The sequence below is a fragment of the Pungitius pungitius genome, chromosome 16 (genome assembly GCF_949316345.1).
Source record: "Pungitius pungitius chromosome 16, fPunPun2.1, whole genome shotgun sequence".
In the NCBI taxonomy this organism is placed as follows: domain Eukaryota; kingdom Metazoa; phylum Chordata; class Actinopteri; order Perciformes; family Gasterosteidae; genus Pungitius; species Pungitius pungitius.
In genome coordinates, this window is record NC_084915.1 from 13,248,223 (window position 1) to 13,276,054 (window position 27,832).

The 27,832-nt window shown below is 44.3% G+C and overlaps 2 protein-coding genes across 6 annotated transcripts; one reads left to right on the forward strand and one right to left on the reverse strand.

Moving 5' to 3' along the window:
* Positions 1-1,089: 1,089 nt before the first annotated feature.
* Positions 1,090-7,691, reverse strand: gabrr3a (gamma-aminobutyric acid type A receptor subunit rho3a). Its single transcript, XM_037468285.2, has 9 exons — positions 7,229-7,691; positions 6,607-6,719; positions 4,897-4,964; positions 4,575-4,798; positions 3,851-3,933; positions 3,046-3,183; positions 2,175-2,327; positions 1,745-1,938; positions 1,090-1,642 (listed from the first exon to the last, which is right to left on the reverse strand). Exons 1-9 carry the CDS (start codon positions 7,471-7,473, stop codon positions 1,340-1,342), a joined length of 1,521 nt encoding a protein of 506 aa, XP_037324182.1. The 5' UTR covers positions 7,474-7,691; the 3' UTR covers positions 1,090-1,339.
* Positions 7,692-14,496: 6,805 nt separating this feature from the next.
* Positions 14,497-27,125, forward strand: phldb2a (pleckstrin homology-like domain, family B, member 2a). 5 transcript variants are annotated; one of them, XM_037468282.2, is made up of 18 exons: positions 14,497-14,664; positions 16,415-16,469; positions 16,585-16,696; positions 17,267-18,228; positions 18,325-18,660; positions 20,689-20,823; positions 20,924-21,061; positions 21,618-21,764; positions 22,411-22,521; positions 22,599-22,688; positions 22,853-22,984; positions 23,572-23,671; positions 23,998-24,193; positions 24,402-24,492; positions 24,582-24,728; positions 24,818-25,037; positions 25,198-25,283; positions 25,411-27,125. In XM_037468282.2, the coding sequence occupies exons 3-18, from the start codon at positions 16,642-16,644 to the stop codon at positions 25,549-25,551; spliced, it is 3,087 nt and encodes a 1,028-aa protein (XP_037324179.2). In that variant the 5' UTR covers positions 14,497-14,664; positions 16,415-16,469; positions 16,585-16,641; the 3' UTR covers positions 25,552-27,125. The 5 variants fall into 5 exon arrangements, with proteins under 5 accessions (XP_037324179.2, XP_037324180.2, XP_037324181.2 ...); XM_037468283.2 differs by having other exon boundaries at positions 21,663-21,764; XM_037468284.2 differs by lacking the exon at positions 22,853-22,984.
* The last annotated feature ends 707 nt before the right edge of the window (positions 27,126-27,832 follow it).

Sequence of the window (27,832 nt, forward strand, 5' to 3'; positions counted from 1 at the left end):
ACTGTGATCAATGAGAGATAATACGAAAAGCAACGTGTTCAACCTGTTTCAGGCTCAATACAAAATAGTTTTGTGTCAGGGTTGTAATGAACAGCAGGAGGGCTGATAACTAAATAACTAGAGTGCACAGGAAAGTGTGAATCTGTAGGAATCATAAGTGATAAAACTATCCTGCCAGAGGAAGAAAATTAAAGGTCCCCTGATTTATTTACATTTCATTTCAGTTCCTTGTTTGGTGTTCCTTTTGATCTCTATCTATAATCTATAAATCCACCATCGTCAATTCCCATCAAAACAGCAGTGATAACCCTTCTAAGTGCAACATATTGTGTAGTGCTACCAAAATGATTCCATGCTACACCGGCTGGACTGACAAGGCAATTGGATAAAGTACGAAAGAGAAAAAAGGGGATCGATGTAGTTCTCTCTCTGTGCACCAGGAGGAGAAAGGAGGACACAAATCAACACAAGCCAGGTTTTCATATTCATACGTGAGAGTGTTGGGCAGCAGTGAGGAGTGCTGCCGAAACGATGTGTGCAGCCATGTGCAGGCGGGTGTGAGGCCCAACACACCACGTTCAAATAAAACACGCCTCTAGTAAGAGCGATGGTGATTTTTTTTCGACTTTATGTACAAACGTGAAATATGTACTATTGATCAAAATCGCCAGTCACACTCATTCATTTAAGAGTATTGTGATGTTGACAATAAATAAGCTATAGGCCACAAAAACGTCTTTCTAGCCAGAGCACAGTAAAAACGATAAGATAATATTACACCTGCCAGTAAAGACCAATTTACTAATGATTAATCTATTTCCTAAAAATAATGTATCGGCTCTGTGTAACTGTAGGGCTTCACTCAGCAGTTCCTCACATGAATTAACATGTTTTCCTTCTTTGGTTACAGACAAACTCGCTCCAGGCTGAACGTGTATGTGGGGAAATTGAACACATTCACATCCCATTGGTGTTAATGAGTGTGTTCTGCCCACGATAAATTCAGTAAAGTACACTTTTGACAAATGATCATTCATTTATTTTTCAAAACGACGTAAAGTATTTATACAATTTGATAATCGTGCCTAATCAGCAACTACAATATGTTATAGAATAAAAGCTTTTCTCTTATAAAACCGGCAAAAACACACAAACATCTGCAAAAATAAAAACCATTCAATTGTCTCTGATTTTCACCAAATTACAAGTGAACCCTCCTCCAGTATAAAGACCCCGGATGTCCAATCGGCGAGTTCATTTCCCAAAGCAGAACAGGTTCTTGTTGGTGTTACACTGTTATGGTGAAAATAGCCAATAATGAATACTGTTTATTCTGCTGCTACGCATACAAACTCCAGTAAATGATGTTGAAGAGCAGGTAAGCCATGGGGAAGATGACTCTGGAGTACGAGTCGATCATGTAGCTGTTGCTCATGATGAAGCTGAAGTGTTGCTTCACAGGGTTCTTGCGGCGCAGCCTGGTGCCTTCTGCGGGTCCGGAGACGGTGGAGTTTCGAGACTGGCTGTTCCTCTCTGTGTTCGGCGTGCTGGCAACCTCCGTGAAAGAAGTCATGTCGATGTCGTTGTCGTGGAAACAGCCATCGAACGCCATGGCCTCAGTGGCGTCGAAGGTGTTGGGGATCTTGAGGCAGAAGAGGAGAGTTAGCTCGTCCCGATGGGAGGACATTGTTCTCTGATTTAAAATTGATATTCTAGGCAACCAAAAAAAAAGAGTGAGAGTGACCTTTGCCCTTTTTAGCTTCTTCATCTCCTCCACTGTCGTGAAATAGTTGACAGCAGCGTACTCGATGACAGACAGGAAGACAAACAAGAAGCTTGCCCACAGGTAGATGTCTACAGCTTTGACGTAAGACACCTGCGGCATAGAGGCTGAGACACCAGTGATGATGGTGGACATGGTCAGAACCGTGGTGATGCCTGGATACACAACACATCACGCATTTTATAAGGTTCTCTCACAAATAACATCCATTAAATAAAATACCCAAATTTGAAAGAGTTTAAAAAAAGGCACATGATCAAAATGTCAATGTTATCTTCTAAATATAACAGAATAACTGTGCTATGTGACGCATTCACACATATATTGTGGATGTCAACTGCTATATGGCGTCATTTTAATAAAAGACAACACAGACACATGGTCTCAGTACCCAGAGAGACACGGGCTGGTACGGCCCTCCTGTCTATCCAGAAAGACACCCAGGACAGCATCACCATCAGCATGGTGGGAAAGTACGTCTGAAGCATGAAGAAGAAGATATGCCTCCGGAGGAGGAAGTTAATGTAGAGCCGATTGTACCAGCCTGGAAAAAAAGAGAGATATGATCTTGAAAAAATGTAGCCACATAATCTTGAAAGGCGGACGTTCTTTTTAACAATTCACTACCTTGAAACAGAGAAACAGCTACAATGGCTTTGTCTGAATGTAGCAAACTAACAAAATATCTTGTTCATTGGCCACTTACTTCTGCCCGTTATGCTAAGCTAGGCTAACCAGTTGCTAGTGGAAGCTTTACAGTGAGACTGGCATATTTACATATTTATGCACAGACCGGTTTCTCAAAGCCGAGGACGGACCCTTCAGCGGTTGAATCTCAGGGTTGCTCCACCATTTAATGCTGCTTCAGTTTTGCACCAATCTCTAATCTCTAATCCATTAAATTTCCACTGAAGTCTGTGTCCTTTGTTCAGAGGAATTTCACGAATGCGAGTGTGTAATCATGCATTCCCATGATACACCCACCAAGGGAGCAACCTTGACTTTGAGAAACACCCACCGCGTGACAATAAGCAAGATAACGCGCAGGATGTTTAGACTTGAGGCATTAATGATGCTTTGAGGTGCAAGAGCTCTGGAAATGGGAGGTTATTATATGGCCACACATTACTTCAAGGCTACGGTCATGGTTGTTCTCACTGACCAGGCTACCAGAAAGTGTGAAGGTAAATCAAACACATACACAGGTCCGAACATCTTAAACTTTCCCTTTTTAGAGCTCGCTGGGCTCTAACCTCACGTACCGGTGCTGCTGTAGAAGGCAAGACCGAAGGAAGGCTGGAAGTCTTCAACAAAAAACTGAGAGAGCACAATCTCGTCGGTCCTTAATGAATCGTTGCCGTTCTTCCAGTAGAGCATTAGGTCGTTTTCATTGTAAGCATCTTCAAGAGAGAGAGAGAGAGAGAAAGAGAGAGGAGAGAAAAGGGACACGTTGCCTCTCTGAAGAGCCATGGATGATTTTGTCAGAGAGCGCACAGATAGGGGCTCTCCTCTGAGATCAGGATCCACGCTTCAGCCATGTAACAATTTAAGACAGACAGAGATGAAGAGATAAGCGGGCCACAGAGACAAGAACACGGGGAAAGTAATCCCATCTATTGACAGTTTGGACCAAATTCCAGTTCAGAACAGAATGAAAAACAGAATCCCGAGTAAATCCTGCACCAGAGGCAAAAGCAGACATTTATAAATAGTCAGAGATTGACTTTATTGAGGATTATGACTCATTTATTCCTTGCAAAAAGAAGATGGCCACGACCACAGTGTGTTTTTGAAGTATGATAGTGCACTTAGAGCTGTGCAGTGTGTGTGTGTGTGTGTGTGTGTGTGTGTATGTGTGTCTGTCTGGACATAGGTTAAATAGGTCTGCAGTATCAGCGGCGGTGCATTTAAATCAGTGCATCAAAGGTTGTGTAACATGTTTCCCAGGAAAACATGTCTAGTAAGCCCATTAAGTAAAGCACATTCTGGTGCAGTTTTTCTTTTTTTTCTTTTTTTTTGCCACAAAACCAACACGCTTTAAAAGGAGGACGGCAGGTCGGTACTTACAGCTCTCCAGCTCCAGAGAGCAATTCTGTGTGTCCAGAGGGAAACTACTGAAGTCCATGGAGCAAAGCGCCGTCACAGTGATCCTGAAACACAGCTTACAGTTAAAGGAACACCCCGCACGAGCCAAGCCATCCAGCACAAGCAGCAACTGTGCCCATATAACATATTTGAATCAAGCCGCTTACATTAATCTTAATCTTACACAACCAGCCAGTAAGATGTCAAAAAAAGGGAGTTTAAAACCAAACTGCTGGACTGATTTTTAAACGGTTAAGACGGCGGTGCCTGAGGGACTATGTTCATGCACTAAATGGGACTGTGCCGCTCATGCTTTCGGCTCCACGGTAAGCCGTGAGGGATGAACCACATTGTCGACATCTGTTGCTGAAATGGATCCGATGAATGCAGGCGGATTCTGCTTCTTCCTCTAGTCCCTTTGGGCTCTAAACCGCGAAACCTTTCACAGTCCAGTGGATTGTTTTATTGTGGTTGACACCCTTTTCAATACATTTGAGCCATCTTTACATCATGAATAATTTCAGTACATTCGTGCAGACAGGTAAAGTTAAAGGGATGTCGCCTTTTAAAGAGGAACCACTGATTATCAACAACTGAAAAAAGAAAAAACTTTGAAACAAATTCAATGTGTCATAAACCTGAAATTACCACTAACCACCCACTACATTGATGGATGTGTCTTCACGAAGGAAACCTTTTCCTTTACCTAACACTGTAGAGGATATTGCCGTCGGGAAAAACCCTCAGCATGATGTTCTCCATGGTCGTGTCGTGGATGAAGGAACGCTTCGAGTGGACAAAGAACACATCGGGAACCCAAATCTTTTTCACCAGACGTGCGTCGAAGGTGCGACTCTTGTTGCTGCTGGAGGGGAAGGCCAGCCGGTCGTCCTGCCAGTAGTGCCTCAGGTACAAAGTCATGGTGAAGTCCTGCAAAGAAACGCAACAACGACCTCAGCTCAAACACAGCAGAGGAGAGGCTTCATAGGCCGTGTGGGGTAGCTGCAGGAAAACCCAGAGGCACGTACCATGTTTACTTCAGATATGCTGTCGATGCTCTCCACCTGCACGTCGATGCCCACAGGAATAGCCGAACCTGCAAAAGGTCAAAGGTTATGCTGCGTCGGCTCGGAGGAACAATAGGATCGGACCCATTGTGAATCATCCATCGGCACATCTGCTGGAGATTATTCATGGGTAAATCCCATTAGCAGGCTATAGGACATGAAATACATCGTTGGATGGAAGCCACGCCCCTGACGTCATGCTGATGGAGGTTACAGTTGATGTTACATCCTTTTGTAATAATAAACTGTGTCGCTTTAACATCACCTGGTCAGTTACACGCAGCAGACAGTTCATACGTGACACCTCTGGTGAACCAGTAGCTCATCTCATCCCAACACTTTTCATTTTTTGGAGAAGCTTTAAGTAACCAAACCATATTGTGAAACATTTGGCAATTTCATGTTTTAGTCCAACTGCGTTCAAAGTCTGCAACTACCTGACATTATGACACGGCCAAGGAGTATAAAACGTATTCACATTCCACAAGGGAAAGGCAAAATGATCATTTTATTTTTATTTTATACAATTATTTATGTATTTATAAATGTGCAAATTAGGCATTTTATCTAGGTCTTGTTATTACCTAATGGTAATTTATGAATACCCTTCATCCACTTCCATAAGGCCTGATAGCATTAAACACTACATTTACACGGGCGTGGTGTTTGTCGTAAAAATGAACAGCCAATCAGCTCTTAGATCAGGTGAAACTATCCCTTGTGTTTCATAGTTTTTCAAAAACATTTGCTCATCATTTTTCGTTCCTTATCTGCATAACTTCGGTCTGGGGCCCGTCACAGACAAAAGGAATCACTGTTCACCAACGAGTCTACCAGTGGACATTTAGGTTCACTGGAGTAAAGCCACACAAAAGTACCAACGAGATCACAGCCAAGAGCCTGTGATGCCAACAAAGAGGTTCACCTTGGACTAGACAGCAGGACGAGCAGAAACAAACGTTCAAGAAGCTGGGAGAATGCCACATTAAAATATGCAAGTTGTCTATTTGGTCCTTATTTAATCACAGGGCTTCAGAATACTGGTCACAGGTAGGATGTGTACTAAACATAACGTCCTCTCTGTGCCATTATCTAATGAAGGAAAGCACTCAAAACCATCAGTGTACAATTACAGTGTAGTGAAATGGGAGGGATTATAACTGACAGGTAGGCCTGTTGGGTTTTTTTCTTGATGTTCTTGATGGGCACGACCTTCTCCGACACCAACAAGCAGCAACTGCAGTGGAAGGTCAAAAGCTACAGGATTGCAAATTTAAACTTGAGGGGTATGAGGAGAAAAGCCAAAGAGAAACAATCCCCAAAAATGAGATTCAGGGTCATTTATCAGTCATCAGACAAAAATTAAACATTTTAGTTTGAGTGTTTGGAATACCCTCAAACTTTGGGATTTCATTTTTACAGAATTAAGTACGCAGTTCAGATTATTTCATCTGTACTACAGCCTGCAGTCATAGGCTCACACGTCAGACAATCTAGGTCACTGAGGGTTTTTTGGAAGCGTAATACCAAACGACAGCACAGTGACCTATATTAACCTCCGTTACATACCGGGAAAGCACATGTTTATTAAAATGACAAAAAACAATCAGAAGGACGCACAAGCATATTAAATAAAAATACCGCGATGGATGAATTGGGTTTGTGACTTACCTCCGAATCCTGGCCTCATTGCAAAGTCGTGGTCTTCAATCCGAAGCAGCTGCTCAGACTTAATAAGCAGAGACTTGGTGCTGTCCAGCTTTTTCATCTTAAGATCCACTCGTCTGAGAAGCAGAGAGACCAAATAACAGCTGGTGTCAACCTAGAAGCTCTCTCCGTCTCCATGCTCCTCGTACTAACACACACGCACTAGAAATAGAGCTGACATCGGGTCCAGGGAGTTGGTTGGTGATGGTTAATTGGACTTCAGCACTGTGATGACAACCAAAGGTCCCTTTCTTTCATTCTTTGATCTAGTAGTAACTGGGTCAGAGGCCTCTTTTGTTTCCAGCTCCAAAAGTCCTACCTGTATTTACTGTCCCAATAAGCATTGCACTTTAATGACAATTCTGAACATCCTTTAACGGAACAGAATACACAGGAGATCTTGTACGATGCACAGATCCCCTGAACCCACCCTTCCATTTCTATGGTTCAGAGCCCTATTTCTGATGACGCTAGCAGCATATAATGGAGGAGCCACGGAAATCCCCGCTATCAAGAAGTGACAGCAGAAGCTGCTCCAAATTTACAACAACAAAGTACCCTCAGAGAAATCCCGACATTGGCTCACCCTCCGTGCTTCTGTTTGGTGTTCTCCCCGTACTGCTCCTTGTGCCTCCTCTTGTTCGGATAGTGGCTGCTGACGGGCCACAGCCAGGCCAGGCACACCAGTCTGAAGGCCAGGAGGGCCACTCTCATGGTTAGGCCGGGGCTTCGCAAAGACCAGAGGAACCCGAAACGTTCCTCCCAATGCCTCAGTGTCTCAACCCCGGGGGATGCTCCACAGCGGTCCCCGTCCTCTACTGGCACGTCCATGTCCCGGCGGCACTCATTGTGCACCACCACGCACGCGCCCGGCTACTTGTGCACCATCCAGATGTTTTCATCTCCTCTGACATGGCAAAAAAACCTCAGTCGGTGCTCAGCTCCAGCGCAGAGGCATCATCCTGGTTGAGTTTGGTTTCCTGTGTTCCATCCCTCTGCTCGCGTCTCGGGACGACGCTTTGCTCCGAGTCCCCGCTGTCCCCACCCTCTGATTTACGTAAAAATCAAATATCAATTTATTCCCATAATGACAAAGGAATACCATTAATTCCTCTCTAATCTTCTTATCTTTGGTTGGTGAAATCTTTCAGTAACCTACAAACTGGAGGCAGCAGAGGGAGGGGGGGAGGGATGACACAACCAGGCAGTTTCATCATCATCATCATCATCATCATCATGCCGAGCAGATAAAAATAAAAAGCCCCAAGCTTACTTTTTATACATTGCAGGCTATTCCCTCAAGTTGCTAATTATAGTAAGTCGCTTTGGATAAAAGCGTCAGCTCAATGACATGTAATGTATTGCAATGTAGTGGTGGGACACAACGGACATACATTTAGTAACTGTGTCACCAATGTGAACAGAGGGGGGACTACTAAGGGGGATTCTTAAAGAATCAAATGTAAAAAAAGAAATGCGCTGGGTTAAGAGAATTTTATAATTCTGCATTAAATCTATGAATAAACAATGATTGGAGAAAGAGAAACTTCAGAGCCAATAAAGAAATCAAAACACAGACTGCTTGGCGATACTGTCGTGACTTGCTCCCGTTAAACTGGGATTAAACTTGATTGAGGACAGACATGAGCCATGCCATCTTAAAGAATCATGCACGTGGGCCTTGGCTCTCTTGCACATGTGACCGTGCAGCTGTCCAGCAGCTGCACGGTCACATGTGGCAGTGATGTCTCGGCTGTGTCCTCTAGAGGTCGTCATCTGCCTAAATGTGTATACAAATGGGAGGTGCCTTTGCATCCATGGAAAGCATAATTTATGCGGCATACCATGCGTCCAAACATTATAGCATTGTCATAGGCCGAAATCACTAATACCTTCACATCCATCCACTTTCTATCCTAAGGATAGAAGATGGAGTTTTAGGTTACTAAACATTATAACTTTGCATTAAGTTGATTGTGTAACAGTGTGATTTCTTGTAAACTAGAGATTTCAGTAGGTTTCTACACAAATCCTGGTTTCCAAAAAAAGTGCAAATAACAAAATAGGATAAACAAACAGGCCTCCTTTTTAGATTTTAGATTTTTTTTTTTGAAAGATGATGTGCACTAATTTATATCTCTTTGACTCTAGTTTGAGTTGAGTTTAGTTTCGGCAAACTATTTCAGTAGGTGGTGATGAAGCGTTCACCAGGAGGCTGGTTAAAGTTTTACCCAACGCGTTAATTAGTCACGGTTTAATTAGTGTTAGGAAGGATGTAAAGTGGAATCACACACATCGATGCACACCACCGTGCTTTCGCACATATGCATAATAAGTACTGTTACAGGATCAACAACTCAGCACCGGGCGGCAGACATGGCAGATACACACGCTCTCCTCATCCTGTGGCTCATTTCTTTGGAGAAATTGTTGCTGACAAACTCAAGAGGTATCGTAATAATTCATTTGTTATCCCGTCTTGCTTTTCAAATGGAACGTATAAGATGCATTAAATAGCTCCTCTTTAAATATGTAAGAAATAGCCAAAAACTATGCAGTTCACTTGAGCGTCGTTACCAATGCACAGTTAAAGTAATCAATATGTCCAGGGTGATTTTAAAGCTCAGAGGTCCTTATGGATTTGGTGATGAGCTGAAGAACAACTCAGTGCTTTAGAAAAAAAAAATCCTTTTTTGTGGATTTTTCCAAAGCAGCAGCAGCTTCGCTGTGTCCTCAGTGTGTCACCCAGCTGCACAAGTCGAGCAGAATGAATTAATCGGTATTTTAGTGGAATAAGCTCAGATGTTTGTCACACATTAAAACACAGAGGCTCCTCTCATGTGAATTTTCACGTCAATGACGCAGATGTTTCTGTCACTGCAGCAGATGTGTCTTTGAGCTCAAATGAAAAAAAATAATATATATATATATATATATATATATATATATATATACTGACAGCACACGTGGTGCAGCAGCAGTTCTTAATCTGGATATTTTGTTCTCAGATTTCGCATATACGGTAAAAGTTGATGTTCTAAAGACTGTTTGAAGTCTGTTGACCACATACTGAACATTGCAGACCCGAAACATCACAGATGTGGCTGGAAATGTTTGTGAAATTGGCCTGAAAAGAATGCGTAACCGTTTAAAAAGAGTGGGAAGTGATGGTTGTTTTTTAGTGTTCTCCTTATTTCTCTTTCTTTCTTGCCTGGTTTTGTTCTTGTCTGTCTTTGTAAAGTGTCTCAGGGTACGTAGAAGAGGGCTATAAAAAACTAAAGTATTATTATGGTTATTTGTATGTAACACAAAACATGTCATGTGCATGTTTTAAAATATAGATGTTGACTATTACATTCAACGGTAATATGAATAGTACTTGAAATCGAACCTGAAATAGAAGTATTACAGGAAATCTATAAACCTGGACAGGTGGAGCAAAATAGCAGTACTTACATTTTGATTATTACAATTCTAATTCTCTAATGGCAAAAGTTCAAACAGTGTTCTTCCATATCAAAGTCCTGTTACCAGATGCCAACGTCACCTGCATCATCCCCGACGACTGCATCCTGCCCTGCAGCTTTCGGCCCACGGGCACTGTGGTGATCCACTGGTACAAGCAGCAGATCCCAGTTCACAGCTACTACTACAACAAGGACCAGTTTGGACTCCAGAACAAGCACTTCAGCGGAAGGACCGGATTGTTCAACTCCCACATCCCCCACGGCAATGCCTCCCTGCTGCTCAGGAGGGTCAAAGTTCAAGACAAGGGCCGGTACAAGTGTTACACCAGCACGCGGAAGGGCAACCAGGAGATCTTTATCAACCTGGAGGTGAAAGGTCAGTGCAACTTGACGGCATTGCATTTGAATTAAACCATTTTTTACGATACCATTACATGTTTAGTCTAAAACCGATGAATTCGGCAATGATGCATCCATGGAAAGCATAATTTATGCGGCATACCATGCGCATAATAACCTTGAAGTGGTTAAGCCTCTCCTTTCATAAATTACCCTCAAGGACGTGACAACTAGGTGGAATATTTTGCACTCTTTCTTTTCCACCCCTGAGCAGCAGAAAGGCTCCTGAATGCTTCCTCTAGCAGAGCAGTTTGAAAGGAGACCGTTGCTATTTATAGTTTATCGTCATGTTATCATACAGAGAAGTGTTATTCCGCTTGTTGTCAAGAGTTCTAGAAAGGTGTTGATTATCGTCGTAGCGCCTTCCAACTAAGGACAGGAAGGACATTTCGCTCATTTAATTGGGAGGAGAAATGTGCGCTTTAATGAAGAGCTTCATGTTGTGTTTTAGCGGGATTTCTAGCAAATCTTGACATGGGACTAATGCCAAAACAAATCCACACAATCTATGTGTATGGAATCGTAACGTCAACTAACTAAAAGACATTATCCACTCTGCTTTTTCTTTAGCTCTCATCCAGTCAGTGATCATGGAGATGACTGAGGAGCAGGTCACCTGCTCCTCTCACAACATCTACCCCGTCCCTCAGGTGTCATGGGCCACGGATCCCCCCTCTGACCAGGAAGCTCTGGGAAATTCTACCATTAAAACCACAGACCACAAGGGTCTGCTAACTGTCGAAAGCACGCTGAGGATTCTGGGTAATCTCTCCAACTATACCTACATCTGCTCTTTCACAGCAGCCGACAAGACCCAGGTGTGGACCGCTTCTCGGAAAAACCAAGGTGCACTTTTTGGTTTGTCACATGTTGTAGTTTCAATAGGCGGTGGGGTTTCTGACGTGTCCGCATGGTGTCTTTCAGAGGGTATAACACAGGAGGAGGGTCGTGCACTGTCCGTCCCCTGCATCGCCCCACAAAGCCTTCAGAATTTCTCCCTCGTCTGGACCTTCACCGCGGCCTCCGAGCCCGCAGTTATCTTGAGATATGAAACAAAAACCAGACACACCTTCAACCTGTGGGAGGGTCAAGCTGAACTGGACCAGAACCTGCTTCTCCTGGGCGACGGATCCCTCCTGCTTCACAAGCCCGACATCGAGGAGCATTCGGGGACGTATACGTGCATCCTGTCTGGCCTGCAGAGCAGACACATTGTGCAGACCAAAGTAAACATCACTGTTGCATCAATAAGTGAGTACCAGAGGGTTTTGTGGTGCCGACTCCAAATCCTGACGGATACTAGAAACATGTTTGCTTTGCAGGTGTGGACGAGCAGAGGGGTCAGAGGTCATGGTGGAGCACCGCTGCTTCTGCAGCTTTTTTCCTGTTTACCATCACTGTAGCTCTCCCACGGTGCGCAAGGCAGAGAGGTGTGTCAAATATTCACACCTTAATGTATTTAAGCCTTTGTGTTTAAAAGGGGATGAAAGGTAAATGCATGACCAATTGTAGCGGACACATCATTTATGGTTCAAAAGCATGAAATAAATCTAATCGTCATAAAATGGAAAAAGCATTCGCACAAAACGTCACCACTGCTGAAGCTTCTCTGGGATTATTAAAATTTCTAATGGTCGAAAAAATGTTAAGTAAGTCCAAATGCATTTGGAAGCAGGGCAGCTTGGTTTCTGATACAACTAACTCTAAAATGTCCAGAACAGATCCTTGCAGAGGTGATGCTGTGAAAGCGTCTTGCAACAGCTGCAAACTGGGAGAAAATTTGATTGATTTGAAATTGATTTTCTCTTGCTAACACAGCGGCAGAGACCAGAAGTGCCTCGCACAGACTCAATGGAGCGGGTTTGGTTGAAGTCGTTCTTCACAAACAACCCAACACGACCCCTTCCTCCGTAATTGGACAACGCGGAGTGGAATGCAACGGACTGCGGCTGCAGTGTGTCGCCCCGCAGGAAGAGGCTGACAACGCGCCAAGCGCAGAGGACCAATCCAGCGAGGCTTCGCCACCAGATGGTGGGATGGAAGAAGAAGGACCTCCAGCAGGACCACCTGGAGAAGGGAAGCCCGCGCTGCCGTCCAGTGGTCGAGAGGGGGAGGGGTTTGGGAACGTTGAGCAAATATCAGGAACATCAAGAGAATAAAATCACCCGGCCATAAATGAGCGCAGTGGTTGGCAATGGTGCATAAACTACCTCTAACAAAGTGATTCTGTGTATGAAGAATCAGTGAAACAGTGCACAACTCTTACATTTAAGCTTGTTTTTCTTCCTTCAAAATAAAATGAACGTATTGCCCATCTTTCTATCTGACATCTAAATCATTTAACATAGGGCTCATAATAAAACAGGACAAACGGACAAATATGTCGTTTCCTCCCAATAACTTCAGCTGTTATCTTTTGAATAGCAGTTGACTCAAACACTCAAACATCCTGTTTTGAGGTTTCAAGTTTACTTAACACGCCAATTTTCTAATTAAATTGAATTTTGCAATTGAGATAAAGCCAGCAGACGTGGGTTAGGTTTTGCTAAAAGGCCTACATCCTGTTCATTTTCTTCGTGAAAATAAACTGTGGATACAAACATAAAAATTGTTACTCCACAAACAGGCTTTGGGGACCGGCTCATTTTGTCATTAGTGGGCACGGGAACTGTGTACGGCGGATGGTAGTTTGAGATGAATTGATGATTCACTTTTTGTGCCCGAAAAGGCCGGTGAGAAACACAGGTTTGGATCAGACAAAACAAAGTGCAGGATGAGTTGATGCGGTAAAAGTAAATCTCTCGTGATGGAGCGAGACGTTGTGACTCAGACCTTCCAACAATTACCAGATCGGATCGCACATCCACTCGCACAATCGGACACCGCTCTTTTTCTCCCTCCTCCCTCCTTTTTCCGCTGCCCTCACTCCAAATCCCCAGATTCAGTCTGCACATGGTTTCATTGCAGCAAACTCATGCAACAGTGTGCAGATGATAGAGGGGTAGTAGCCTTAGAATATACTGCTTATTTCATGACAATACAACAGACTTAAAGTGTACCAGTTTTCAAATGAGATCCTCCTGGGATTCATGTGTCTCCTTATTTTACTGAAATTCTTTGAGTGATTTTATGACAAAGACCCCGGCACCGTGTCTGGAAGTAATCATCTCGTCAAGGCCGCACGCCGCAGCCCCCTCCCAGTGATGTAATTGGAGTTTTTTTTTTATTTTCCCTGTGATGGTTCAAGATTTTCAGTGGGATTCTGCGGGGATTTCCAAAGTCACTTTTCATTCATCCGAGTCTGTAGACCTATTACCTCATTCTCTACGTTGCATTGCAACATGCATGTATCGGATCGATCAGGACCAGAGTATTGGTTTTGGCCCGTGTGTCTTTGTGGGTAATGTCTCTGCCTGCTCAGTGAGGAGGGGGAGTGAAGTTGGCTTTGTTTCAAACACAGCAATGGGGCCTCCTCCTGCCTACACATACCGCTGAAACAACAAACGAACTCTTTTCTTTTTACTTGGAGCACTATCGCCTTGCTTTTGCTTTTCTTCTGTACAAGAACACACATTGTGAGAAGACTCCTCTGTGTGAAAGCTGAAGACTCTAGTTTCCGTGAGAACCAACTGGCTGGACACCGTTCACTCCATTAAAGGTTTGAAGAAGATTCGAAACGTTCACGCGACAATTCCAGATTAGCAGTAACCCACTGAAACCTACGGTGTCATGCTGGAGTTTGATTTAATACCACAATGTTGCAGCTGATAGTTGACAGGGAGGTCCGAGATGTGCAGAAAGAGAAAAACAATCTGCACTGGAAGGGGTTAAACATACTAATTACTATTAAAGCTGGCTGATAATGCAGCCTTCACTTCTTCCCTCTCGCCTTTTAACACAGAAGCAATTCTATTTCTAACCAGAGAGAGGCAGCAGCAGCAGGGCCTGAATCTCTCTCTCTCTCTCTCTCTCTCTCTCTAGAGTTTGATCTAAAAGTTGTGGTGGGAGGGGAGAGGGTCTGCTGTCTGATCCTTTGTCATGTGGAGACGGTACTCAGATACCTCAAACGGAGAGAGAGAAGGTTTCAGCTGCAAAAGGACACGCAAATAGAAAAAGATTTCGGGGCTCAACTTTGTGAATTGGACAGAAATGAAAGGTCAGTCGCTTTTCTTTTAACGCAGCCCGTCTGCTCCGAAATGTTCTAATCAATAAGAAGCAGTGACGCTCCGTTATGTGTAGTTTTCGAGCAGCCTGCAAGTCCTGCTGCCTGCACACTGTGCTGTGAAAATATAAATGACTCACATGGACTGAGTTGTGTTTTTTGTTACTCATGTCAATGTAAATAGAGCTAACCCGTTAAAGTTAATGTGAAAAAAGTCAAGGGAATGGAATTGATTTTTTAAGGTTGTCTCTTTTTGTTCAAAAGTAAAAATGTGTTTCAGCCCTGATGTTTATTAGTTTAACGTTGGTGGGAAATGACTTAGTTTAGCAGAAGAAAAGTGGATAACAGACAGTGGTGCTTATCGTTTCAAACTGTCGAGTAGATCGACAATTATGTGTCTTTTTGTTTGTTGGATGTTTGATGTTCAGCCGATTTAATGTAAAAACAGTGCTGTTTAGAGCAAAAGTGAATTAAAGTGGATTAATTGATAATTTGATTTAAAACAAAAATTTCTAATGTCTAATTGTCTGATTTCTCTTTTTGTGTAAATAAAAAAACTTCTTAATCCCTATTTAATTTAAGTAATATAGACATCATTATTATTATTATTACTTTAAAAAATAACCTGATCATTGCTCAAAACCCAAAACACTCCATAGTTGCCGGCCCAAATGATTTTATAGCAAACTCTTTTTTTTTTAATGAAAGTAATTAATTGTCGTCTGGGAGACTTGAAATGCTACAACTGTTTGAGCCTTTTTCTTGAGAAAGTATTTATCTGGCCTGTGTTACCACACATGACATGAAGAAACATCTGATCTTTTTGCAACTCTGTTTTTACGAAGTGGTCGCAATCGAAGAGGAGCGGTTAAAATCTCTCGCTCCTGACGTGTGTCTGGGCTTTTTCTTTTTCCCTTCCTTTTTTTCCAGGCGGTCTGGAGAATGAACTCATGCTGATTGATTGTGTGACTGTGTAAAATGACACCCTACTTCCTGTAGGCCCTCTCTCCAGACAGCAGGAGCAGAAAACCTTGGATCAGCCGTCTCTGTCTTTCTCTTCTGTGTGAGTGTGTGTGTGTGTGTGTGTCCTGGAAACTGCATCTGACTTTTAAAACCCCTCTGTTGGAACCAGTATTATCCTCCAAATCAGACTTTCCTGAGATATGAGCTGCAGTGTGGCGACCTAAAGATGCATATCATAGTTGGGGTTTGATTGATCTATTTCAACCTTGTTTATCTCAGCTGCTCAATATCTTCACCAGGCTGATATATTGATGTTTTCATCACCCTCAAATCTAGTGATCATAATTATAATGATTGGATTAATACAAGGTGTAAAAAACACACTATCATTGAAAGTCACCCAAAAAGATCACTATCTAATATGTAATGGTAGTATTTGGTATTTTGTAAATATTTGGCTGCTGACCGATTGGAGGACTGGTCATGCGCTTCAGCCTTAAACGTAGACGAAGGTGCAGAGCGCTGGTTTTTATTGGGAACACAGAGCCAGACGTGAAAAGAATTCCGCCGGATCGGTTTTCCTACTTAGTCTGGAGGAAAGTTTTTTTTTTTCTTCCCGTTTTAAATATGCACATCTTAAACATCTGCTTGAATTGAAGTATTGTTGTACTTGTTAGAGGCTACGCTGAGCGACCACAAGGAATGGATTCAACTTCCTGTGATGTTCCTTGACTGTATTTTGTTTCTAGATCATTAAAAGATGCTCTGTATGATGTTGCAGGAGAACCGCTCCAAGGAGACAAAGTTGAACTGCTTCAGCACATCTGTATTTCAAGGTACAACTTCTTTTTGACAATGCGCAAGAAGAAGTTGCTATTTCCCTCACAAAGTTTTCCTCGTTCCTTTAATTTTGATCATCTCCTTTTTTCTTGTTTTTTTTGGGGAACAAAGCATGTGGCGCCCCGTGGACTCCTGCGTCCTCCGAGTGAATCAACGGAGGTCAGCGTGATGAACGGCATGCTTCCTCAGAGGAGAGCTGTGGCCACACCGGGCTACAGCTCAGGTGAGACAACCTGCCAGATGGGTTTTCGCTTGTCTCGATATATAAATGAATCACTTCCATCTGGTTATTCAGACGTGAATCCCGCAGTGATACTACAGTTTGGGATCCTGCAGGGTTGCATGACGTGCACACTTATTTCTGTTTAAATATGAGTTTAAGGAACTAGTGCTCTGTGAAGAAAATTAAGACAAAGGAGTACAGCAGGTCAACACTCTTCAACATAAAAAAAACAACTAATGATGCAGCATCCAGCCAGCCTTGATGACTCAGGGCACCGTTCACACACGGCTTGCTCTGATTTTTTTGGATTCGAGACTAAGATGCATTTTTGCTTGTCTTGGTCCACAAGCATTCTTCCATTTTTAGAAGAAGCCCGAACCACAGATTGAGGCCGTGTTTGTGTTGGGCTCAGAACTGTATGAGCGTATATTCTCTCCCCCCCCCCCCCTTACTCAGCATCTGAGTGATAGCCGAGCTGGTGCTTATTCAATGGGCTGCGTTAAACCACACTCTGACACAGTCCATAAAGGGAAAGGGTTTCATGCTCTGTCAACTCTCTCTTCTCCACAGATTGCGTGAAGGTCGAGCACAGCAGCGGTGGCTCGGCCGGTGGGTCCCTGCTGAGGGGCTCTCGCTCCAAGGCGGAGCTACAGGACCTGATGGAGACGCTGCAGCGCAGGAAGAGTGCCCTGGAAGCCAGTTTGAGGGCGGCCGAGGGCAGCCGCAAGTACCTCGGCGTGCCTTCGCCTGCCGGGTCGCAGTCCAGCAGGCCTCTCTCCGTCGCCGGCCACGCTGAGCGGCCGCCGCCGGCCGCCAGGACTCCGTCCTACGCGGCCAGCAGCAGCGTGCCTCCCTCCCCTCGCCAAGGGGAACGCCAGCTGAGCCCCGGCGGCCTGCCTCGTCACTCCCACTCTCGCCACCTGTCGCAGGACAGTCTGCTCCTCTCCATCGCGGCAGACGGGGGCTCCCTGTTCCCCTCATGTGGGCAGACCCTCGCTCGCTCTCCCAGGGTCAAAACCGGAGCGGCCAGCGTGCCGTCCAGCCCTCGCATGAGCCGCAGGCCTTACTCGCAGTGCAAGGCCGCGGGGGACTCCCGGCAGAGGAAGTACTCGACGGGCTCCCTCAGCAGCCTGGGGACGCACAGTCGCTCTCTGCCGCGGCTCCACAACGCCGCAGAGCCCCCGGCGCTGTCGCTGCTGTCGCGGCACTCGGCGGGCCCCCACAGAGGCTCGGCGGGGCAGCGACGCAGTCTCTCCTCCCTGGAGCAGCCGCCAGATGTGACGGTACCAGCCGGCATGCCAGGCACTGCCAGGAGGGCCAGCCTGGCCTCCCTGAGCTCTCTGGGTGCGGAGGCGGACGGGACGGGCTTCGATGGGGGCTTCGAGCAGAGGCGGTTGTCTTTTGGGAAGGGCGGACTGGGTCCAGGGCAACGGGTGAGCAGCATCAGCTCTTTGAATGGCAAAGAGGAGCTGAGAGACTATCACCAGCACCAGAGAGACGAACGACTCAGGGAGCAGAAAGTGCAGAGATTGGTGAGTTTTTTTTAATTCAATTTTTTTTCTACTTTTGGGAGTGGGTAGCGACGACTGAAACGCGGGATGACTGAGCATGGATCACACCGTCTACAGGAGTGCCACCGTCTGGAGACCATCTTGAGCCTGTGCACCGAGTTTGGCCACGTGGAGAAAGAGCCGGCGGCGGGCTCCGCCGTCTGTGACCTGCAGAAGATCAACAAGGAGCTGGAGAAGCTGCACTTGTCAGACGACGAGTCGGTGTTCTCCGACTCTCCCGGCCGCGGCGCTCCGGAGAGCTGCTTCGCGGCCAAAGCCCGAGACTTCCAACTCGCTGAGGAGCAGCAGGTCAGCCAGCGTCAGCAGGGCGCCTACAGAGAGGCCAGGTGCCACTCGCCCGCCATCAGCCTCAACAGCAGTGCCGCCTCACCGTCCAGCCACCACAGAGCCAAAGTAAGGTTACCCAGGGCTACCCAGGAGGAGGAGGAGATTGATGATGTATGAGGAAGTAGAAATTAAATGATATCACTGACCAGGCATTTTCAAAATCCATGTGAAAATAGAATGAATGACATCTTCTCTGCTTTGGGTAGGGGTGCCGGTTTTTGGCTCACTTTAAAACTCTAAGGGTTCCTACTGCAACGATGATGAAGTTAAAATGTCTACTTTAAGAATCCAATTTTAAACATTAGGTAAAGATTCCTAGGCGAGACGACCTGGGCTGGGTTTTTAGTAAAGACAGAAACATCTGTCCCATGGGTGTTCACATTTTTCCTTGTTGTTTGTGTTCCTCCCATCTTTTTTTTCGCCTTCTAAGTGCGGTTCTGCAATGGAATAAGTGTTAGTGAGTTTAGAGAGGCCAAATTTCAGCTGAGACTAATGGGACAAACCCCCTCCGACGGAATGCGGTGCGTCAGCCGGCCGATAGCTTGTTTATCTCTGAACACAATTTAAAAATCTGGACCAGATTACAAAGTTTCCATATAAACCAATTGTGTTTATCTGCGTCTGTGTGTGTGTGTGTGTGTGTGTGTGTGTGTGTGTGTGTGTAAAGAGAGAGCAAGAGAGAGAGACAACTTTGTGTCTAGAAATATTTTTTTGTCCTACTTTAAAATACATCCAGCGGTGTTGAATAGGTTAACTTGGTCAAATACAAATGAAATTAAATCATTATGTGATGAGGTTAATGTGCAGGCTGAAGCATACTGCTGGTATACTGTATATGGTTTATTGTGCATCTTCTAGGATATTTTCCAACACAACCTCCCTAGTACTCGTAGGTTTTACAGTTAACAACGTGCAGTTGGTACATTTCCTGTTTATTTTCTAACACAAACAGGAGAATCACAATTGCACAAGATCTCCTGTCAAACAAGTACTACTCAGGGTTGTAGGAGAGTGAGTGGATTACCACAGTGAGTCCACTTTGATTGTGTTTTACTGTCAATAACTGCGCAATAACTGCTCTTGTAATCTAAGAAGAAAATACAAGTTAGCACGAGCTATCACAACACACTAAATGTAATACATACAAATTATATAAGTTATTATAATAATATACAGCATGTTTCTGTGTTTTCTGCTGAGTCCTGGTGCTGCTGACTTACTGACTCTGTAAAAGTGCAGCTTTCTTCCACTGTAGAGCTGTAAGAACCTAATGGTTTGGTCTGGTTTTAATGATGAAGTCCTTGTTTTGTTTCTGCACTCAACTTGAGGGAACAGGAAATGACTTTATCCCGAGGAGAATTAGTGTGTCCATGGGTGTGTGCGTGCATGCATGGTAAAGGCATGCGTTTTTCCAGATGTTTTGAACTTTTATGCTTAGGCTAAATGTATTTAAAGATAAGAACGTAGTGAAAACATCAACACAGGTCTTCCATCTATATTTTGTTTGGTGAAAGACACAACTTTCAAACACAGCTTGAGTTTGCGTTAATTAGACTTTCATGTTGAGACCTTCACTTCTGCATTGTGTCAATTGTGACAGAGGTTTACAGACTCCTTTCTTTCACCATGTGCATTCCTCCGAGGAGTGCAGACACTCGCCACACGAGGCCGCGTGACCACAAAAACAAACCATCCTAAAAGAAAGGAATCGCGACCTCTTCAATGTACCCACCTATGACTTTGAATGGATGATTGAATGGATTTGTGATGTTGGTAGAAGATGACATACGTGGGAGTACTTTGGTGTGACTGGAAGTGTAGTGCACTGATAGAGATTTCCATTACACAGAGTAGAAAAGATTCCTGCCCTTGTTGTCAGCGATCCAGCTTTGGATGAGTTTAAACAGCAGCTGCCGTCTGATTCAAAATAAAGGTTTGGAGAATTATTTAAAAAAACATGTTGTACTGTTTGAAAAGAAAGTAAAGTTTCCCGAGATTATAAGAAACAGGTCCTTCAAACATAAGAAACTTATTATGGAGATTTTTCACAACACATGAGCCAAGCATTTCAATGCATTCCTGATGTCACTGCAGGTTCTGGAGAGCGTGCAGCTGAAACAGGAAGTAACGCATATAGAAGAAGAGAGGATTCAAGTTGTGAACAACATAGAGGAGTTGGAGCAGAAGATCAAAGACCTGGACAACCAGATGGAGGAGTCTGTCCGAGAGGTAGAGTACACAGTACGCAGCTTGCTAGTGTCACTTCTCATCTGGTTTGAGATAATGTGCACCAGTCTATTGTTTTTCTCTGTGCTGCCGTTTCCTGCAGATGCAGGTGGAGTGTGCTCTGCTGGAGGGCGAACAGGAGTCGGAGATGACCCAGCTGCAGAGGGAAAAGGAGCTTCTGGACCAACTCAATAAAAAGATACACAGTATCCAGAAGACGAGCCCCCCTGAGAAAACTCAGGTAAAAATATACAACATGATGGCAGAAACAGTACGTGAACCGATGCAGTTCAGTTCAACCACAGCTTCCTCTGACAAGGGTCCAGTTACTTGTCCTTTGAATCCAAACCCATGAGGTCATTTTTTAATTTCATTCACATTTTTTTATTTTTGCATCTTATTATCCGTCTCGGCCTTGCCCTTTGTAATCCTGGAAAAACCTCTTTACTTTCTTTCTCACATTCACAACTTTTTTCTCTGGTTTCCTCTTACTCCCACATCTGGGGAGGGCCCCAAATAGTTAACATGTGTAAAAAGAACTGTTGGCTCAATTTGATGGAGGACTAAACCACCTGAATCCTCGGGAGGACACAAGACTTTAACACTTAAAATAACTGAAAGTGTTTTTTTGGCATTTAAACATTTAAATTATAAAAACACCAGAACTGGTTCTATTTTCCAAAAGACATGCACAATTTATTTAAAGTTATGGTTAATTCATTGTGCTGCATTGAAACAGTGTGTTCTCATTCCTTTTATTTAACTGTTATTTAATGCAGTGGGGTATTGTTTCTCAGGACACTGAGGAGCAGACTAAAAGTTTGGAGGATTTGGAGTTTCAGAAGCTGGAGAGAGAAATGAATCAAGACGAAGAAAAAGAGAGTCAATGCCAAGAGCTGCTGCGAGAGATCGCCGAGGGTCAGCGCATTGCAGTCACACGCAAGGTACGGAGACAGCGCTTCTGTGAGCGTGCATGTAGCGTGTGTGTTGCATGTTTAACGCCCGAGCTAATGCTGCCACCGCATCACTCTTAAAGGTCTAACATCACAGTATTAGGAACATGATGATGACAGAAAACATCTCCAGTCTTGCTCTAACAGGCACACAGAATGATCCCTGTTTTTATTTTGCAAATTTCAAATCTGTTAAAAAAATCTTTGTGGTGATCATTTCAAATATTGGCTTTTTTCCAATTATTACATTGTGGTTTGTTGTCGTTAATCTTACTACAGGTTGTGCATGAAAATAAAGCTGCAAAATTGTGAGATATGCAGCACAAAGCATGAACTAATTACAAGAAACAGCCATACCAGCAATGGTAAGCATGAAAGACTATTTGCGTTGTGATGCCGAAATAATTAATACATTTTTCAATTATGGGAAGAATAGGGGGCAGAAAAAGGCTGAGTATTTTAAGTTAAAGAAGATGTAGATGTAGAAAGAAAAAAAATATATACTTTTCCAAAATTAGAATTTGCTCTTGTTCTTTCTGCTTCTGCTTCATAATATAATATGTGCCGTTTCTGCATTACTTATTTTTTGAAGCTGTAGGATATTATGTGTTGATATTGTGCTGTATTTTTTTCACAGGAAAGAATCATGGCGCTGAAGAAGCAGTCCTCACAGATTGCTTCCCAGACTCAACAAGAAAGAGAGAACTTCCAGAGAGAGAAAAACAATTTGCTCGTCATGCTGCAGAAGGTAAAAAAAAAAACATAATTGAAATGTTTAAATATGTAATTTATTTTATTTACTGGACATTTAACAAATGCCTGCAGGAAAGAGAGAAGCTGGCGTCTCTGGAAGGAAAGTATGCAGAGTTGTCTGAGGGGCAGTCCTTCACTCACCACCCTGTAGCCATGAAAGAGGTGAGTGAGAGTCACAGCTAAGATGGCGCTTTATACTTCCACCAGCAGAGTGCTCCTCCGTCCCACAGTGAAGGACCAACGTTTCAATGTCTCTGATCAGATGTCCTGTTATTTATATCCTCTCTTATCCTTTGGGATTCGTTGGATTTCTGTCATCACTGCAGCACTCTCTGAAGGAAAGGAGACGAAGCAACAAAGAAAACTCTTGTCACCCGAGTGACAGCCTTCCTTATAAGAGGAGCCAGCAGCTCCTCACCTCTTATGGCAGATCCCTGGGACGCACGCTTCCTCCCAAGGTCATCTTTACCTCATGTCAAACATAATCTGAGCAGCTATTGGAGGAAGTTGGATGAAACTGGTTTCCTGATTAATATTTATCTCATTTAAAGCAGACTGTGAAATAAGGTAAAATCTTACAGCGAGAACTAGAAAGGTGCACCGATCTCTTCCAGGTGTGACTGCATATCAGCCCACCTGCACTATCCGATTGAATGAAAACGACTCACAACCGACCCACTAACACCAGTGGGCTGTAAGGCGTCATGAAACACACACTTCAGTCACACTCAAAAACAAGTGCCAACGTATGCAACCAATTGGCTTGAGGTCATTTGATGTTTAAGACATCTCATGAATTCGATTCAGATAAATAGGACAAATGCTGCTCGTTGTGATCCTGGACTGCAGGAAGGGGGATTTCACGGCCCTCATTACTTGAATCCAGGAGGAGTCTCCGTCTCTGGAGAATGATCTACCCAAACAGGAATTCTCTGCTCCAAGTTTGGCGCGCAACGCTCATCCAGCTGCTGCATTTTGCAGCCACGTGAGGCCTGTGGAGTCTGATCCTGAACGGCCTGTGTGTGTGCTGATGTTTCCTCCGCAGGCCCACATGCCTCTCTCCCAAAGCTCCAGCTGTGGCAGCGTCATCCCACAAGGCTTCAGCTTCTCCCCCCGGGACCCGAGCCTCCGCCGCCCGACCAAGAGTGAGTCACACGGCCCCCCCCCGGCTGTCGCGTTCTGTCTGCGTCAACTCTGTGCCGCGCGGCGCTTGCTTCAAACCTCGGGCGTTTTACATGTAGGGCGAGAAATTGAACTGATGCATTAATCTGTGTCACAGCCAGACGTGAAAGACACAACTACTGTACTTAATTGTGGAGCTTGAGGGGAGGGGGGGGTGGGGGGGGCGCCATTCGACTTGCATCAGCGTAAATTGACCCGGTTTTGTTTAAGTCATCATCCCATGAGGCTGTCCACCGTAGATCTGACCGTATCTCCACTTCTTGTACGGTCATACGTGCGTCCGTCGCAGGCAACGGCCACGCACACCTGAGTGAAGACCGACAGAGAAGAAGCGACTTCTTCAGCCGGATGATCTCCGAGCCCGGCGGGTTCTTGGACTCCTTCACCTACCCGGACCACAGCCAGGCCTCCGACACCGTCAGCGTGGACAGCTCCGACAGCCTGGAGACCAGCTACTCCGCCTGCTCGCCGGACAACATCTCCAGGTCAGAGAGAAAGCCCTGTGGAGCGCATGCGTGTGAGGCAGAGGGAGAAAAGTTGACTATTTAGAAAGGGAGTTGGAGCGTGGAGGCCGCAGAAGACGATCGGGAGACATGTTGAATTGTTCGTACTTCACCTGGATGTTTTTTTTGTTGTTTCCCCTTATCGGGCATATCTGCTTCTTCTCGTGTTTGACAACCTTTTTCCCCTCAGCGCCAGTACGTCCAATGTGGCAAAGATCGAGGAGATGGAACGTTTACTCCGAGAGGCCCACGCCGAGAGGCAGAGACTCCTCGAGCATCGGGTAATGGGCCCAAGCCAACCTAAACTTCCTGTGTATATGCCTGCGGCTGTTTGATGACGGATGTTATTTACGCTACGTGGCTCTCGCAGGAGCGTGAGATGGAGATGCGCCGGCACGCTCTGGAGGAGGAGCGGCAAAGACGCGAGGAACTGGAGAAACGACTGCAGGAGGAGACAAGCAGGAGACAGAAACTGGTGGAGAGAGAAGTGAAGCTCAGGGAGAAACAAAGATCTCAGGTGTTCAGAATCAGTGACGAATACTGTGGGAGGGGGTTTCTTCTTTTCTTCTTTTTGCTCAATCTGTTGTTGAATTACTTCCTCCGTAGTCACGGCTGTTGACTCGCTACCTCCCCGTAAGGAAAGATGACTTCGACCTTCACGGCCACATAGAGGCGGCCGGACACAGCCCCGACGCCTGCTTCCATCTGGCCATCACTGATAAAACCTGTCGAGGCTTCCTGGTCAAAATGGGAGGCAAGATCAAGACCTGGAAGAAGCGCTGGTTCGTCTTCGACCAGAATCGCAGGACGCTGACTTACTATGCAGGTGAGCAACTGCTTCTCTTTGTTCTCTGTGGAAAAATGTGCAGTTCAGGATGTGAGAAAAAACGTGATGTCACTTTTGAGCTATGCAGGGATACTTTGGAAGCCGGGACGGAGCTTTGATCAAACTTGTTTTTGGTTCTGGTTCATGTTCTCCGCTGCAGACAAACATGAAACCAAGGTGAAAGGAGTCATCTACTTCCAAGCTATAGAGGAGGTTTACTACGACCATTTGAAGAATGCACACAAAGTGAGTGAGTTCATGCGCATGTGTTGCGTCCCGGTGAAGCCTCATTTTTATTGAGTGGTGTTGTAATCTGTTCATCCTCTGCTCTTTCTCTCTCCCTCACGCACATGAATCATCTAAACAACCCAAGAGCCCCAACCCCTCGCTGACCTTCAGCGTGAAGACCCACGATCGGGTGTACTACATGGTGGCTCCGTCCTCTGAGGCCATGCGTATCTGGATGGACGTCATGGTAACGGGCGCCGAAGGACACATGCATTTCATGGTGTGACCGGATCCCAACCGATCAGGGTCCACACCCTCGCGCTGACATCATCAGGTCACCAAAAAATGAACTTCTGCTCAGACTAGTAGTATTTTTAGTCTACGACTGATGCTCAAAGGCACACTTTACAATGTGATCATTTATGAAACAAGTGATAAAAAGGGTTCCAGATGACATGTCCCACTTCGTCCCTCCTCTCTACTTCTCATTGGACGTCCGACTGCATCTTTGGGTCACAGAGCTTCTTTTCGGGAGGCAAGAACATCCCATTTTTATTTGTGTTTGCAAACATTCCCAATACTTTCCCATATGTCTTCTATTATTTCTATGTTGACATTATTTTACGTATTATTTTACAATTTTAACTCAAGCAATTTCATGCTGCCGGACTACAGGCATTTGTTGGTCCTGTCTGCCTTTTTTAAAGCAGGAATACATGTACACCATTTATATTACTTCAAACCACAAATATATATTTGTGGAACTTTAATTCAAGTAAGTCCTAATTTAGGCTTTTCTTCACATATGCAAACTTTAATCATGTGCAGAGATAATGGCGGTCATTTTTCGGTCTTCTTCTGAATTGTTAGTTACTTGGATATATTCTATTCTATAAATGTTATCAATCGGCCTAATTCCTAATGGTACTGTGTGTCATGCCGCAGGCCGGATTGGATGAGGCCCTGCTGTGCAGCAGTGACGCAGTCCGTACTGCATCGCCCTCATGTCACTCCTCAGCGTGTTGTTTATTCACCAGCAGAGGTCCTCAGTGCAAAGTTATTGCAGTGAAATGACGTAATGTGCTGGTAGTAGGTCAATCAATGACCCATGTTATGCTTATATATCAAATAAACAATAAATCACAGATATCAACAAATCAATATCAAAATAATATCTGCCTAATGGAAGCAACACAGAAATCCCTTTAGAGCCCGTTTTGGATGTTTTGTAAAAATCCATATGTTTGATCTGTGTCTTAGTCTGACTGTATGTGATGATGAAAGGTCAAGTGAGCAGCTGTTCACAGACTGCAGATGTTACAGATGAGTTGTTGCGTCTCTTGGATGCTTCTAAGTGAATGGAGGTCATGTTAACATCTCGGCTTTAAAACCAAACCAATTACTGCATTTACATATATGTTTAAAGCATTATATATATAGATAATAGCAACCTCAAAATCCATGCTACTTTTTTTTTAAATAATGACTTTTGTCATGTTTCAATATGAATAAATAATCTTGAGTATGGATCATATTAGTGATTTGGTGTTTTTGAGTCATGAAAGAGGTTTTACTTTGTACATTAAGTAGCATATCTTTATTTTTACACTGTTTGAATGTATTGTCATGGTAATCAGAAGCCTAATTATAGCCTATTTTAAACATTTTACAATTTCCTGTACCTTGTATTAGCCGTGATTAGAGCCGATTTGTTTAATAATATGTGGCAATGTTCCATGCAGCTACCTCTTCTTCTGAAAAAGGTCTCAGATGCTTTGGAAATGTAAAACTAGTTGCAGTGTTGCGCAGCCTTTTGTCAAAACATTTCAATACATTAAATACTCGTTTAACTTTTATATCCATAGGTGAGTAGTGTGTGTGTGTCTTTGGTCAGCGTTGTTTTTTTTACCTCAGGTCATTGCGAAATTAGTTTGATGTAAATTGATGTAGATTAGTGTCAGCAGTATGTTTAATCTTTGTTATCATGCTTCATGGAGTTATGACTCATTCTTTCCATTCAAATGGGGCGTAAAGCAATTTCTGGTCTTATTAGCATGTGTACTGTGTGCTCATTAAGGCACTCACGTTTTTTAACTCCTCCTCTCGACACTTGCTGCGTCTCATTGGTTGACCTAGTGAGGTTGGCATGGAAACACAGAATGAAGCGTGCTAAATTCGGTTCTAAAGAGGCGCATCTCTCTCCAGAGGCAGATGCAGACACAAGCGCATGCAGTCTATAGAAGACCAGGGTGGCCTCGTGGCTACTGTAATTAGTATAACATATTTGGGGCAAAGGGGGGGCAGGGGAGGCGGGGGAGGGGGGGGGGGGGGTGGGGGGGGGTTTGAATTAAAGACACAAAAAGCAACCTATAAATAGAAGTGCTCCGAGACGGCTTATTGAAAATATTACTGAAAAGTGCATTCCAACACGTCCCCTTGTTGTGCTCCACTCAAGGCTGTTGTCACCAACACTTATAAGCATGAAAGACGCATTGCTGGAAAATCATGTGAGCAGATGTTGACAAAGGGAGCATTCACTGATCATACTTTTTTTTTGGATTCAAACA

Bases quoted from the DNA above. Each gene is read 5' to 3' on its own strand.
- gabrr3a (XM_037468285.2), bottom strand. From the start codon at position 7,473: ATGGACGTGCCAGTAGAGGACGGGGACCGCTGTGGAGCATCCCCCGGG. The intron at 4,799-4,896 runs GTACGTGCCTCT...GTTTCTTTGCAG, and splicing joins GCATATCTGAAGTAAACATG to GACTTCACCATGACTTTGTA. The intron at 2,328-3,045 runs GTACGTGAGGTT...CTTTTTTTCCAG, and splicing joins TGCCTTCTACAGCAGCACCG to GCTGGTACAATCGGCTCTAC.
- phldb2a (XM_037468282.2), top strand. From the start codon at position 16,642: ATGAACGGCATGCTTCCTCAGAGGAGAGCTGTGGCCACACCGGGCTAC. The intron at 22,985-23,571 runs GTCATCTTTACC...TTTCCTCCGCAG, and splicing joins GACGCACGCTTCCTCCCAAG to GCCCACATGCCTCTCTCCCA. The intron at 23,672-23,997 runs GTGAGTCACACG...CGTCCGTCGCAG, and splicing joins CCTCCGCCGCCCGACCAAGA to GCAACGGCCACGCACACCTG.